At 35.9% G+C, this 13465-nt stretch overlaps 2 protein-coding genes across 2 annotated transcripts in view; both read right to left on the reverse strand.

The window, feature by feature from the left end:
* Positions 1-12695, reverse strand: part of runx1t1 (RUNX1 partner transcriptional co-repressor 1) — a 362940-nt gene extending 350245 nt beyond the window's left edge. Inside the window, exon 1 of the mRNA XM_061930757.1 lies at positions 12571-12695. The gene's annotated coding sequence lies outside the window, so the exon portion shown is untranslated. The remainder of the gene's footprint in view (positions 1-12570) is intronic.
* Positions 1-12736, reverse strand: part of triqk (triple QxxK/R motif containing) — a 131442-nt gene extending 118706 nt beyond the window's left edge. Inside the window, exon 1 of the mRNA XM_061930767.2 lies at positions 12571-12736. Coding sequence (XP_061786751.1) covers positions 12571-12697 — 127 coding nt within the window. The 5' untranslated portion in view covers positions 12698-12736. The remainder of the gene's footprint in view (positions 1-12570) is intronic.
* Between the last annotated feature and the right edge of the window lie 729 nt (positions 12737-13465).

Consider the following 13465-nt stretch of genomic DNA (forward strand, 5'->3'; position numbering starts at 1 on the left):
TTTAAAATTTGATGTCAGCACGTTATGCTAGTGTTACCAACCTAACATTATGGTGAAATGTAATGTAGCATGTAGCTCACATAGCTATGCTGGTGTTGCTATTATAGCATGACGTTAAAATACGCTGTTAACATGTAGCTCACATAACTATGCTAGTGTTGCTAACCTAGCATAATTTTAAAATGTGATGTCAGCATGTTATGCTAGTGTTACCAACCTAACATTATGGTGAAATGTAATGTAGCATGTAGCTCACATAGCTATGCTGGTGTTGCTATTATAGCATGACGCTAAAATACGCTGTTAGCATTTAGCTCACATAGCTATGCTAACATTGCTAAGCTGGCGTGGTGTTAAGCATTTATTTTAGTATATACTAGTGTTGCTAACATAGCACGATGGTAAAACGTAAAGTTAGCATCTTATGCCGGGGTTGCTAATCTGACATTATGGTAAAATGTTATGTTAGCATGTAGCTCACAGTTATGCTAGTGTTGCTAACTTCGCATGATGTTAAAATCTAATGTTAGAATGTAGCTCACATAGCCATGCTAATGTTTATTAACTAGGATGAAGCTAAATTTGACTTTGTCTGAGCTGTTTTAAATTCAATGCCAGCATGTAGCTCACAGTTATGCTAGTGTTGCTAACCTTGCATAATTTTTAAATTTGACGTCAGCATGTTATGCTAGTGCTACGAACCTAACATTATGGTGAAATGTAATGTAGCATGTAGCTCACATAGCCATGCTGGTGTTGCTATTCTAGCATGACGTTAAAATACGCTGTTAGCATGTAGCTCACATAACTATGCTAGTGTTGCTAACCTAGCATCATTTTAAAATTTGACGTCAGCATGTTATGCTAGTGTTACGAACCTAACATTATGGTGAAATGTAATGTAGCATGTAGCTCACATAGCCATGCTGGTGTTGCTATTCTAGCATGACGTTAAAATACGCTGTTAACATGTAGCTCACATAACTATGCTAGTGTTGCTAACCTAGCATAATTTTAAAATTTGATGTCAGCATGTTATGCTAGTGTTACCAACCTAACATTATGGTGAAATGTAATGTAGCATGTAGCTCACATAGCTATGCTGGTGTTGCTATTATAGCATGACGCTAAAATACGCTGTTAGCATTTAGCTCACATAGCTATGCTAACATTGCTAAGCTGGCGTGGTATTAAGCATTTATTTGAGTATGTAGCTCACATAGCCATGCCAGTGTTTCTTAGCTTGCATGACGATAAAATGTATTTTGGTTTGAGCTATATGTAAAATGTAATATTAGCATTTAGCTCACTTAACTATACTAGTGTTGCTAACATAGCACGATGGTAAAACCTCATTTTTGTTGCTAATCTGACATTATGGTAAAATGTAATGCTAGCATGTAGCTCACATGGCTATGCTAGTGTCGCTAGGTTAGCTTGATTTTAAAATATAATGTTAGAATGTAGCTCACATAGCTATGCTAATGTTGCTATGGGGCAAATCAATATGTTAATGATTGACAGTTTTGCATTTGTTCTCCAGGGTCCGCCAAGCAGAAGCTGGAGACTAAATTGACTCGGTGACATTTTGCGGTGCAGCTCCCGAGGGAATGAAAGAGGAAGGAGAAAGTGTGTGTGTGACATCAGGAAGACAACACAAACGTGTAAGTTGACACTAATGAGCGGGGGACAACACAAAACGTGTCCCACTGAGGACTGCAGAGGAGACAAGGAAGGAACGTTGTGGTCCGGAGTCAATAAAAGCAGCAACGGTAAATGGCCACTAAAAAGATCGGATTTGGCAAAACAAATTCCGAATTGGACATCGAACCCTGCAGTGTGAACGTAGCCTTGATCCATTTCATTGCATAGTTAGCACCAATAGCGGATACTAGCAAAAAAAACGTGAAGAGCTAGGCCCTCTGCGTACGCAGATAGTTCGCACTCTGTTTGCTGCATGTCGGTTTGGTTGTCCACTATTTTGTTCACCGTGAGTAAACATCCCGGAAAAAGTCACCAGACTGAAAGTTAACCGATACTCATGTAGCATGATGAAAACTCAAGTGCACACAAAAATCGATTCACATCTGAATTGTGATTTTTTTTATCCATTACGATTCTAATTTGATTGATCCTTTTATCCATCCATCTTCTTCCGCTTATCCGAGGCCTAAGCAGGGAAGCCCAGACTTCCCTCTCCCCAGCCACTTAGTCCAGCTCCTCCCGGGGGATCCCGAGGCGTTCCCAGGCCAGCCGGGAGACATAGTCTTCCCAACGTGTCCTGGGTCTTCCCTGTGGCATTCTACCGGTCGGACGTGCCTTAAACAGGCATTCGGGTGGCATCCTGACCAGATGCCCGAACCACCTTATCTGGCTCCTCTCCATGTGGAAGAACAGCGGCTTTACTTTGAGCTCCTCCCAGATGACAGAGCTCCTTACCCTATCTCTAAGGGAGAGCCCCGCCACCCGGCGGAGGAAACTCATTTGGGCCGCTTGTACCCGTGATCTTGTTCTTTCGGTCATAACCCAAAGCTCATGACCATAGGTGAGGATGGGAACGTAGATCGACCGGTAAATTGAGAGCTTTGCCTTCCGGCTCAGCTCCTTCTTCACCACAACGGATCGATACAGCGTCCGCATTACTGAAGACGCCGCACCGATCCGCCTGTCGATCTCACGATCCACTCTTCCCTCACTCGTGAACAAGACTCTGAGGTACTTGAACTCCTCCACTTGGGGAAAGATCTCCTCCCCAACCTGGAGTTGGCACTCCACCCTTTTCCGGGCGAGAACCATGGACTCAGACTTGGAGGTTCTGACTCTCATCCCAGTCGCTTCACACTCGGCTGCGAACCGAACCAGTGAGAGCTGAAGATCCTGGCCAGATGAAGCCATCAGGACCACATCATCTGCAAAAAGCAGAGACCTAATCCTGCAGCCACCAAACCGGATCCCCTCAACGCCTTGACTGTGCCTAGAAATTCTGTCCATAAAAGTTATGTACAGAATCGGTGACAAAGGGCAGCCTTGGCGGAGTCCAACCCTCACTGGAAACGTGTCCGACTTACTGCCGGCAATGCGGACCAAGCTCTGACACTGATCATACAGGGGGCGGACAGCCACAATCAGACAGTCCGATACCCCATACTCTCTGAGCACTCCCCATAGGACTTCCCGGGGTACACGGTCGAATGCCTTCTCCAAGTCCAAGATTTCAAAAGAAAAGTTGTTTTTTTTAATAAGAATCCATTTAAAAAATATATGTTTTGATGCATTCTCCATGCAACAAGAAGAAGCTTTTCTAACCTGTTTTTTATGAAGGTTTTGTTATTATACCAAATAATTAGTGGTGTCCAAAAAAATTTGATTTTCAAGCTAATCTCAATTCTTATTTGTAACGATTCTTAAAACCTCTAAAGGCTTAGTTGGCCACATGCGTGGACAGCACCTTTTAGCTCTTATTCCCAAATTGTGTACACTACTGAATTGGGGTCTTATGGCCACTTATGTGGACACTTATACTGCCATCTGGTGGTGTCAGAAGAGTATAACATACATTGGAATTTGGAAAAAAAAAAAAAAAAGTGTAAAAATAAGAATTAGCATGTCACTAAACATGAAGTACACGTTTGTGTACTTATGGACTAAGTACATCATATCAAAATATGATTTAGTTTTTATTCTAATTAGGGTCCAATAAGTCCAAATAGCAAAGAAAAAGAAAAAAAAAAGCATGTAAACAAACAGCTTGGGCCTTAAGAATTAATCAATTTAAACAAAAACAAAAATAGATTTAGATTTCTTTTTGTTTTTTTGAATATGTCCTGTGCAGTCACTCATATTGTTGATGTCGACCAGGGGTGTCAAACTCATTTTAGATGGTGGGGGCCACATGGAAAAAAAAGTCTACTCCCAAGTGGGTCGAACTGGTAAAATCACGGCACAATAACTTCAAAATAAAAACAACTTCAGATTGTTTTCTTTGTTTAAAAATAAAACAAGCACATCCTTAAAATGTACAAATCCTAATATCGGTGGATTTTTTTTTTTTACACTTACATGTTGCGGTTAATGGTATTTTATCTTTATTTGTCGTTATTTATACTTTCTGAATAAATTATGTGAAAATGTTTATTTTTTAAATTTTTCTTTATTACCTCTTGTGTAATTTATTTTTACCCCATATTTGTTCCCGCTACCGCACCTTAAGTTGGAGTCCTTAATCTCGTTATATGCAAATATAATGACAATAAAGTCCATTCTATTCTATTCTATTCTGGTGTTAATTTTCAATCAAGATTTAAAAAAATGATATTGAACTCAAATTACAGGATGTTATTTATGTAGTTTGATCATTTTCCTCGACTGGTGCACTAACATCATGTGGTTTATTTTGTACATATGTAGCATCATCTACAAAGATACAAAGAACTGCTATTGTGACATCTAGTGGACACATTTAGAATAGCGGTTTCTTTCATTCGAAAATTTCGGCTCATTTTTATACTTAGCAAACCGGATAAAACCTGTTCCTTTGACAACCCTGATGTAGATGATCTATATCTGCTGTACAGATTTACTTTAGAAAAGAGAAGTGTTGGATACTTCTCTTTTTGCCTTATTTGTATTTGACTTTATTAAAGGTTTGGGTAGAATATTATTCAACAAAACCAGTTTTTCTTTCAAGTAATATAAACATTCATCACAGCTGTTTATCTGTTATATATTATATTATTATATAATATATTCAATTGAATAGACTGCAAAGACAAGATACTTAACGTTCGAACTGGAAAACTGTATTTTTTGCGAATATTAGCTCATTTGGAATTTGATGCCTGCAACATGTTTCAAAAAAAAGCTGGCACAAGTGGCAAAAAAGACTGAGAAAGTTGAGGAATGCTCATCAAACACTTTTTTGGAACATCCCACAGGTGAACAGGCTAATTGGGAACAGGTGGGTGCCATGATTGGGTATAAAAGCAGCTTCCATGAAATGCTCAGTCATTCACAAACAAGGATGGGGCGAGGGTCACCACTTTGTCAACAAATGTGTGAGAAAATTGTTTAAGAACAACATTTCTCAACCAGCTATTGCAAGGAATTTAGGGATTTCACCATCTGCGGTCCGTAATATCACCAAAAGGTTCAGAGAATCTGGAGAAATCACTGCACGTAACATTGAATGCCCGTGACCTTGGATCCCTCAGGCTGTACTGCATCAAAAAGTGACATCAGTGTGTAAAGGATATCACCACATGGGCTCAGGAACACTTGAGAAAACCACTGTCAGTAACTACAGTTGGTCGCTACATCCTAAAGTGCAAGTTAAAACTCTACTATGCAAAACCAAAGCCATTTATCAACAACACCCAGAAACGCCGCCGGCTTCGCTGGGTCCGAGCTCATCTCAGATGGACTGATGCAAAGTGGAAAACTGTTCTGTGGTCTGACGAGTCCACATTTCAAATTGTTTTGGAAACTGTGGACAAAGAGGAAAAGAACCATCTGGATTGTTATAGGCGCAAAGTTGAAAAGCCAGCATCTGTGATGGTATGGGGGTGTATTAGTACCCCAGACATGGGTAACTTACACATCTGTGAAGGCACCATTAATGCTGAAAGGTACATACAGGTTTTGGAGCAACATATGTTGCCATCCAAGCAACGTTATCATGGACGCCCCTGCTTATTTCAGCAAGCCACGTGTTACATCAACGTGGCTTCATAGTAAAAGAGTGCGGGTACTAGACTGGCCTGCCTGTAGTCCAGACCTGTCTCCCATTGAAAATGCGTGGCGCATTATGAAGCCTAAAATACCACAACGGAGACCCCCGGACTGTTGAACAACTTAAGCTGTACATCAAGCAAGAATGGGAAAGAATTCCACCTGAGAAGCTTAAAAAATGTGTCTCCTCAGTTCCCAAACGTTTACTGAGTGTTGTTAAAAGGAAAGGCCATGTAACACAGTGGTGAACATGCCCCTGTGACAACTTTTTTGCATTAAGTTTCTTAAGTATCTTATCTTTGCAGTCTATTCAATTGAATTTAAGTTGAAAAGGATTTGCAAATCATTGTTTTTATTTACCATTTACACAACGTGACAACTTCACTGGTGTGGGGTTTTGTATATTGTGTTAGGTGTCCAAAGATTCACACGCCTAATTGCTGTTCTTTGGAATGACCTCCATGACTCAAATCCGATTCCTTCCCTGACAAAAGAAGTCGGACTTCAAGGTGAAATGTTCACGACGCAAACCAAGGACAATCACGGCGTCCTCGCTGACATGAAGACGCCACAAATCAAGTCCTCGCCGATTGTCGGCGTGGACTGTGCGTTAGCGTGCGCGGCCCGTCGCTCATTCTTCTTTTATACCTCGGTTCGCCATTTCCACGCAAATATTGCGGTTCCATGAACCGACTGACAAACACTCGCGAGGACGTCCTCGTGGGGCCCGGCGACTGTGTGTTTACATCTGCGGGGGGGCTCCCTCGTTTCAATCCCACGGATGATTAAGTTTGATAATTAAGCTTTTTATTATTTATTTTTTTGGACACTTTCCACACTGTAGCAGATGCAGCAGCTGGTGACATTCATGCATTCCCAAACACGGAGGAGGAGGAGGAAGAGTCCAGCGTCAACACAAAGCAGCGTTTGGGGAGGTGACAAACTAAATATGGAAGACCGATAATTTCACGCAGGTTAAAAACTATTTCATTTCATAATCATACACATGTTCCACATTTCCCACCGTGGCTGCTGGATGTTTGCAATGTACAACAGTGCCCTCTGGTGGCTGGGACGGGTAATATCAGGACAAAATGAAACAAAACGGCCACTAGAGGTCAGTGTTGCTTCCATTGACATTATTCCACTGCTGTCCTGGGCATGACGTTAAAGTGCATCCGGCAGTGGAGGCTCCTCTATGGCAGTGGTTCTCAAATGGGGGTACGCGTACCCCTGGGCAGGGGCGCCGCTAGGCATTTTGGGCCCCATGAAAAGAATCTTTACAGGGCCCCCAACACAGTGTCATTATTTTTTCTGTATTATAATTTCATCATCATTAGGGGCCTCTCTGGGCCCCCCTCCATTATGGGCCCCTAGAATCCGTCTCCTTTACCCCCCCTTTTCGGCGCCCCTGCCCCTGGGGGTACTTGAAGGTATGCTAAGGGGTACGTGAGATTTTTTTTTAAATATTCTAAAAATAGCAACAATTCAAAAATCCTTTATAAATATAAATAAAAACCTATCTTTTTTTCCAAGTAATTCAAGAAAGACCACTACAAATGAGCAATATGTTGCACTGTTATACAATTTAATAAATCAGAAACTGATGACATAGTGCTGTATTTTACTTATTTTTTTCCAACCGAAAATGCTTTGCTCTGATTAGGGGGTACTTGAATTAAAAAATGGGGTACATCACTGAAAAAAGGTTGAGAACCACTGCTCTATGGGGTCTTGGGGCACTAGGAGGTTAACCCCTTTACTACTGTTACCCCAGGTGGCCCTTGGCAAAGGCCTAGTACCTGACTGCCCCCTTGCCAGGGATACGGTGAAGACCCCAACGGCGGAGCAGGCGGAAGACGGTAGATTTAAGAACTACCGTAACGGCTGCGATGGCAGAAGAAGGCTGCAGCAGAAAAGGGTCCCCAGTCGTCTTGGACTCCATGCCACTGGACCCTGACCCGGATCTGTCAAGGATCGTGTGGTGACTGTCTGTGCACCAGTCTCCCCCACGTTAAACAAAGTCACGCACAGGCATCCTCCATAAAGGGATACACCCCCTACCAGGAGGATCGTCATACTCGCTTCGAGTGACCGTCGATGAATGATGATTGCACAGCTTTGACCAGAAAGACTCGGAGCAGAGCTGGGTAAATATTTTGACTCTGGGGGCCACATTGAATACCAGATTTAGAAATGAACAAAATAGATATAATAATAATAAGATGTTAATAAATGAACAAAATAGATATAATAATAGACGTTTATATAGAGTGCTAGATGTAGAAAGTAACAAAATAGATATAATCATCAACGTTTATATATAGAGTACTAGATGTAGAAATTAACAAAATATATATAATCATAGACGTTTATATAGAGTGCTCATAATCATCAACGTTTAAAAATAGAGTACTAGATGTAGAAATGAACAAAATAGATATAATCATAGACGTTTATATAGAGTGCTCATAATCATCAACGTTTAAATATAGAGTACTAGATGTAGAAATTAACAAAATAGATTTAAAAATAGACATTTATAGAGAATACCAGATGTAGAAATGAACAAAATAGATATAATCATAGTATGTTTATATAGAATACAAGATTTAGAAATGAACAAAATAGATATAATAATAGACGTTTATATATAGAGTACTAGATGTAGAAATTAACAAAAAAGATACAAAAGACGTTTATATAGAATACCAGGCGTAGAAATTAACAAAATAGATATAATCATAGACGTTTATATAAAATACTAGATGTAGAAATGAACAAAATAGATACAATCATAGTTGTTTATATAGAATACTAGATGTAGATATGAACAAAATAGATATAATCATAAGACATTTATATAGAGTACCAGATTTGGAAATGAACAAAATAGATACAATCATAGGTGTTTATATGAAATACTAGATGTAGATATGAACAAAATAGATATAATAGACATTTATATAGAATACCAGATGTAGAAATGAACACAATAGATATCATAGACGTTTATATAGAATACTAGATGTAGAAATGAACAAAATAGATATAATCATAGGTGTTTATATAGAATACTAGATGTAGAAATGAACAAAATAGATATAATCATCAACGTTTATATATATAGAGTACTAGATGTAGAAATGAACAAAATAGATATAAAAATAGGCGTTTATCTCGAATACCAGATGTAGAAATGAACAAAATAGATATAATCATAGTTGTTTATATAGAATACTAGATGTAGATATGAACAAAATAGATATAATCATAAGACATTTATATAGAGTACCAGATTTGGAAATGAACAAAATAGATACAATCATAGATGTGTATATAAAATACTAGATGTAGATATGAACAAAATAGATATAATAGACATTTATATAGAATACCAGATGTAGAAATGAACACAATAGATATAGACGTTTATATAGAATACTAGATGTAGAAATGAACAAAATAGATATAATCATAGGTGTTTATATAGAATACTAGATGTAGAAATGAACAAAATAGATATAATCATAGATGTTTATATAGAATACTAGATGTAAAAATTAACAAAATAGATGTAATCATAAGATGTTTATAAATGGACAAAATAGATATAATCAGACGTTTGTATAGAGTGCTCGATTGTAGAAATGAACAAAATAGACATAATCATAAGAAGTTTATATAGAATACCAGGCGTAGAAATTAACAAAATAGATATAATCATAAACGTTTATATAGAATACTAGATGTAGAAATGAACAAAATAGATATAATCATAAGATGTTTATAAATGAACAAAATAGATATAATCATAAGATGTTTATAAATGAACAAAATAGATATAATCATAGACGTTTGTATAGAGTGCTCGATTGTAGAAATGAACAAAATAGATATAATCATAAGTTTATATAGAATACCAGGCATAGAAATTAACAAAATAGATATAATCATAAACGTTTATATAGAATACTAGATGTAGAAATGAACAAAATAGATATAATCATAGATGTTAATATAGAATACTAGATGTAAAAATTAACAAAATACATATAATCATAAGATGTTTATAAACAAAATAGATATAATCATAGACATTTGTATAGAGTGCTCGATTGTAGAAATGAACAAAATAGATTTAATCATTAGAAGTTTATATAGAATACCAGGCGTAGAAATTAACAAAATAGATATAATCATAAACGTTTATATAGAATACTAGATGTAGAAATGAACAAAATAGATATAATCATAGATGTTTATATAGAATACTAGATGTAAAAATTAACAAAATAGATATAATCATAAGATGTTTATAAATGAACAAAATAGATATAATCATAGACGTTTGTATAGAGTGCTCGATTGTAGAAATGAACAAAATAGATATAATCATAAGAAGTTTATATAGAATACCAGGCGTAGAAATTAACAAAATAGATATAATCATAAACGTTTGTATAGAATACTAGATGTAGAAATGAACAAAATAGATATAATAATAGACGTTTATATAGAATACCAGGCGTAGAAATGAACAAAATTGATATAATCATAGACGTTTGTATAGAATACTAGATGTAGAAGTGAACAAAATAGATATAATCATCAACGTTTATATATAGAGTACTAGATGTAGAAATGAACAAAATAGATGTAATAATAGACGTTTATATAGAATACCAGATGTAGAAATGAACAAAATAGATATAAAAATAGACATTTATATATAGAGTACTAGATGTAGAAATGAACAAAATAGATATAATCATAGTATGTTTATATAGAATACCAGATTTAGAAATGAACAAAATAGATATAATAATAGACTTTTATATATAGAGTACTAGATGTAGAAATGAACAAAATAGATAGACGTTTATATAAAATACCAGGCGTAGAAATGAACAAAATAGATATAATCATAGACGTTTATATAGAATACTACATGTAGAAATGAACAAAATAGATATAATCATAGACGTTTATATAGAGTGCTAGAGGTAGAAATGAACAAAATAGATAAACATTTATATAGAGTACTCGATGTAGAAATGAACAAAATATAATCCTAGACGTTTATATAGAATACTAGATGTAGAAATGAACAAAACAGATATAATCATAGATGTTTATATAGAATACTAGATTTACAAATTAACAAAATAGATATAAAAATAGACGTTTATATAGAATACCAGATGTAGAAATGAACAAAATAGATATAATCATAGATGTTTATATAGAATACTAGATGTAGATATGAACAAAATAGATATAATCAGACGTTTATACAGAGTACTAGATGTAGAAATGAACAAAATAGATATAATCATAGATGTTTGTATAGAATACTAGATGTAGAAATGAACAAAATAGATATAATCATAAGATGTTTATAAATGAACAAAATAGATATAATCATAGCTGTTTATATAGAATACTAGATGTAGAAATGAACAAATAGATATAATCATAGTATGTTTATATAGAGTACTAGATTTGGAAATGAACAAAATAGATATAATAGACGTTTATATAGAATACTAGATGTAGAAATGAACAAAATAGATATAATCATAGACGTTTATATAGAGTGCTAAATGTAGAAATGAACAAAATAGATATAAACATTTATATAGAGCCCTGCGATGAGGTGGCGACTTGTCCAGGGTGTACCCCGCCTTCCGCCCGATTGTAGCTGAGATAGGCTCCAGCGCCCCCCGCGACCCCAAAGGGAATAAGCGGTAGAAAATGGATGGATGGCATTTATATAGAGTACTCGATGTAGAAATGAACAAAATATAATCCTAGACGTTTGTATAGAATACTAGATGTAGAAATGAACAAAATAGATATAATCATAGATGTTTATATAGAATACTAGATTTACAAATGAACAAAATAGATATAATCATAGACGTTTATACAGAGTACTAGATGTAGAAATTAACAAAATAGATATAATCATAAATGTTTATATGGAGTGCTAGATTTGGAAATGAACAAAATAGATACAATCATAGATGTTTATATAGAATACTAGATGTAGATATGAACAAAATAGATATAATCAGACGTTTATACAGAGTACTAGATGTAGAAATGAACAAAATAGATATAGATGTTTATATAGAATACTAGATGTAGAATTAACAAAATAGATGTATTCATAAGATGTTTATAAATGAACAAAATAGATATAATCATAGATGTTTATATAGAATACTAGATGTAGAAATTAACAAAATAGATATAATCATAGTATGTTTATATAGAGTACTAGATTTGGAAATGAACAAAATAGATATAATCAGACATTTATATAGAATACTAGATGTAGAAATGAACAAAATAGATATAATCATAGCTGTTTATATAGAATACTAGATGTAGAAATGAACAATTAGATATAATCATGGTATGTTTATGTAGAGTACTAGATTTGGAAATGAACAAAATAGATATAATAATAGACGTTTATATAGAATACTAGATGTAGAAATGAACAAAATAGATATAATCATAGCTGTTTATATAGAATACTATATGTAGAAATTAACAAATAGATATAATCATAGTATGTTTATATAGAATACTAGATTTGGAAATGAACAAAACAGATATAATAATAGACGTTTATATAGAATACTAGATGTAGAAATGAACAAAATAGATATAATCATAGACGTTTATCAGGGTTCCTAACAGTTTCTGAAGGAAAACAGCATTCCGGCTTCTGAAGAAGTTTTCACAACAAAGGGCCACATAGCGATAGCATAAAGTAGAGCAATTACAAGAGAAAGGTATTTAATATCATGGAAAACAAGTCTAACCTACCCCTCCAAGTGGACGTTCCTGCTCCCTGGCTGCTGGCTGCTGGCTGCTGGCAGTGTCTACTTTTTGTCTTTTGTTCGATGACGACTGGCGAGAGCAATCTTGTCAACTTTCCATCACCTTCAAGCATGCTGACTTCATTCAGCTTCAGCAGGTGTCATAATGAACAAGACGGACGTTCCTTTCCCCTCAGCGACCGATGGGGGCAAAAGTGGCGCCCTGCCTGAGAAATCAGCGAGAGCAGCCAGAAGAAGAAGAGACTTTGCAGCGACCAATCAAATGCTGTCCAAGGAGCGCGGGGCGTGGTCACCATAGACATCTTTTAAGTAAACGCAGCATTGGCTGCTGTGACGCGAGAAATTGGGCCGCCATCTTGAAGTGGTGATGAGGAGCCGGCGAGCAGCCGAAACTGACAGTTGACAATCAGATGGACAGTGGCTATACAGTATTATACAAGTCTAAATTTAGTCTAGCTTTTCCAACCCAATTTTGTGTAGCCCACCTTCGTGAAATGTGTGGGACTTGTATCCAAAGCGACATACATAAAAAATACATATAAAACAATCACTGTAAACATGATCATTTAACCTCTTAAGGCCCAAACTGTTTGTTTAAATGCTTTTTTTTTTCTCTCTTTGCTATTTGGGCTTATTGGACCCGAATTAGAATAAAAACTAAGAATCATCTTTTGATATGATGTACTTAGTCCATAAGTACACAAACGTGTACTTCATGTTTAGTTACATGCTAATTCTTATTTTTTTACACTTTTTCCCCCCCAAACTCATACCTGCCAACTACTCCGGTTTTCCCGTAATTAGTACGGTTTTCATCAACCTATTCCGGGTTACGGTTGCAGTGATAAAAAATACGGTTTTTCATTCATTAAAAAAAAATA

The sequence above is a fragment of the Nerophis lumbriciformis genome, linkage group LG37 (assembly GCF_033978685.3).
Source record: "Nerophis lumbriciformis linkage group LG37, RoL_Nlum_v2.1, whole genome shotgun sequence".
In the NCBI taxonomy this organism is placed as follows: domain Eukaryota; kingdom Metazoa; phylum Chordata; class Actinopteri; order Syngnathiformes; family Syngnathidae; genus Nerophis; species Nerophis lumbriciformis.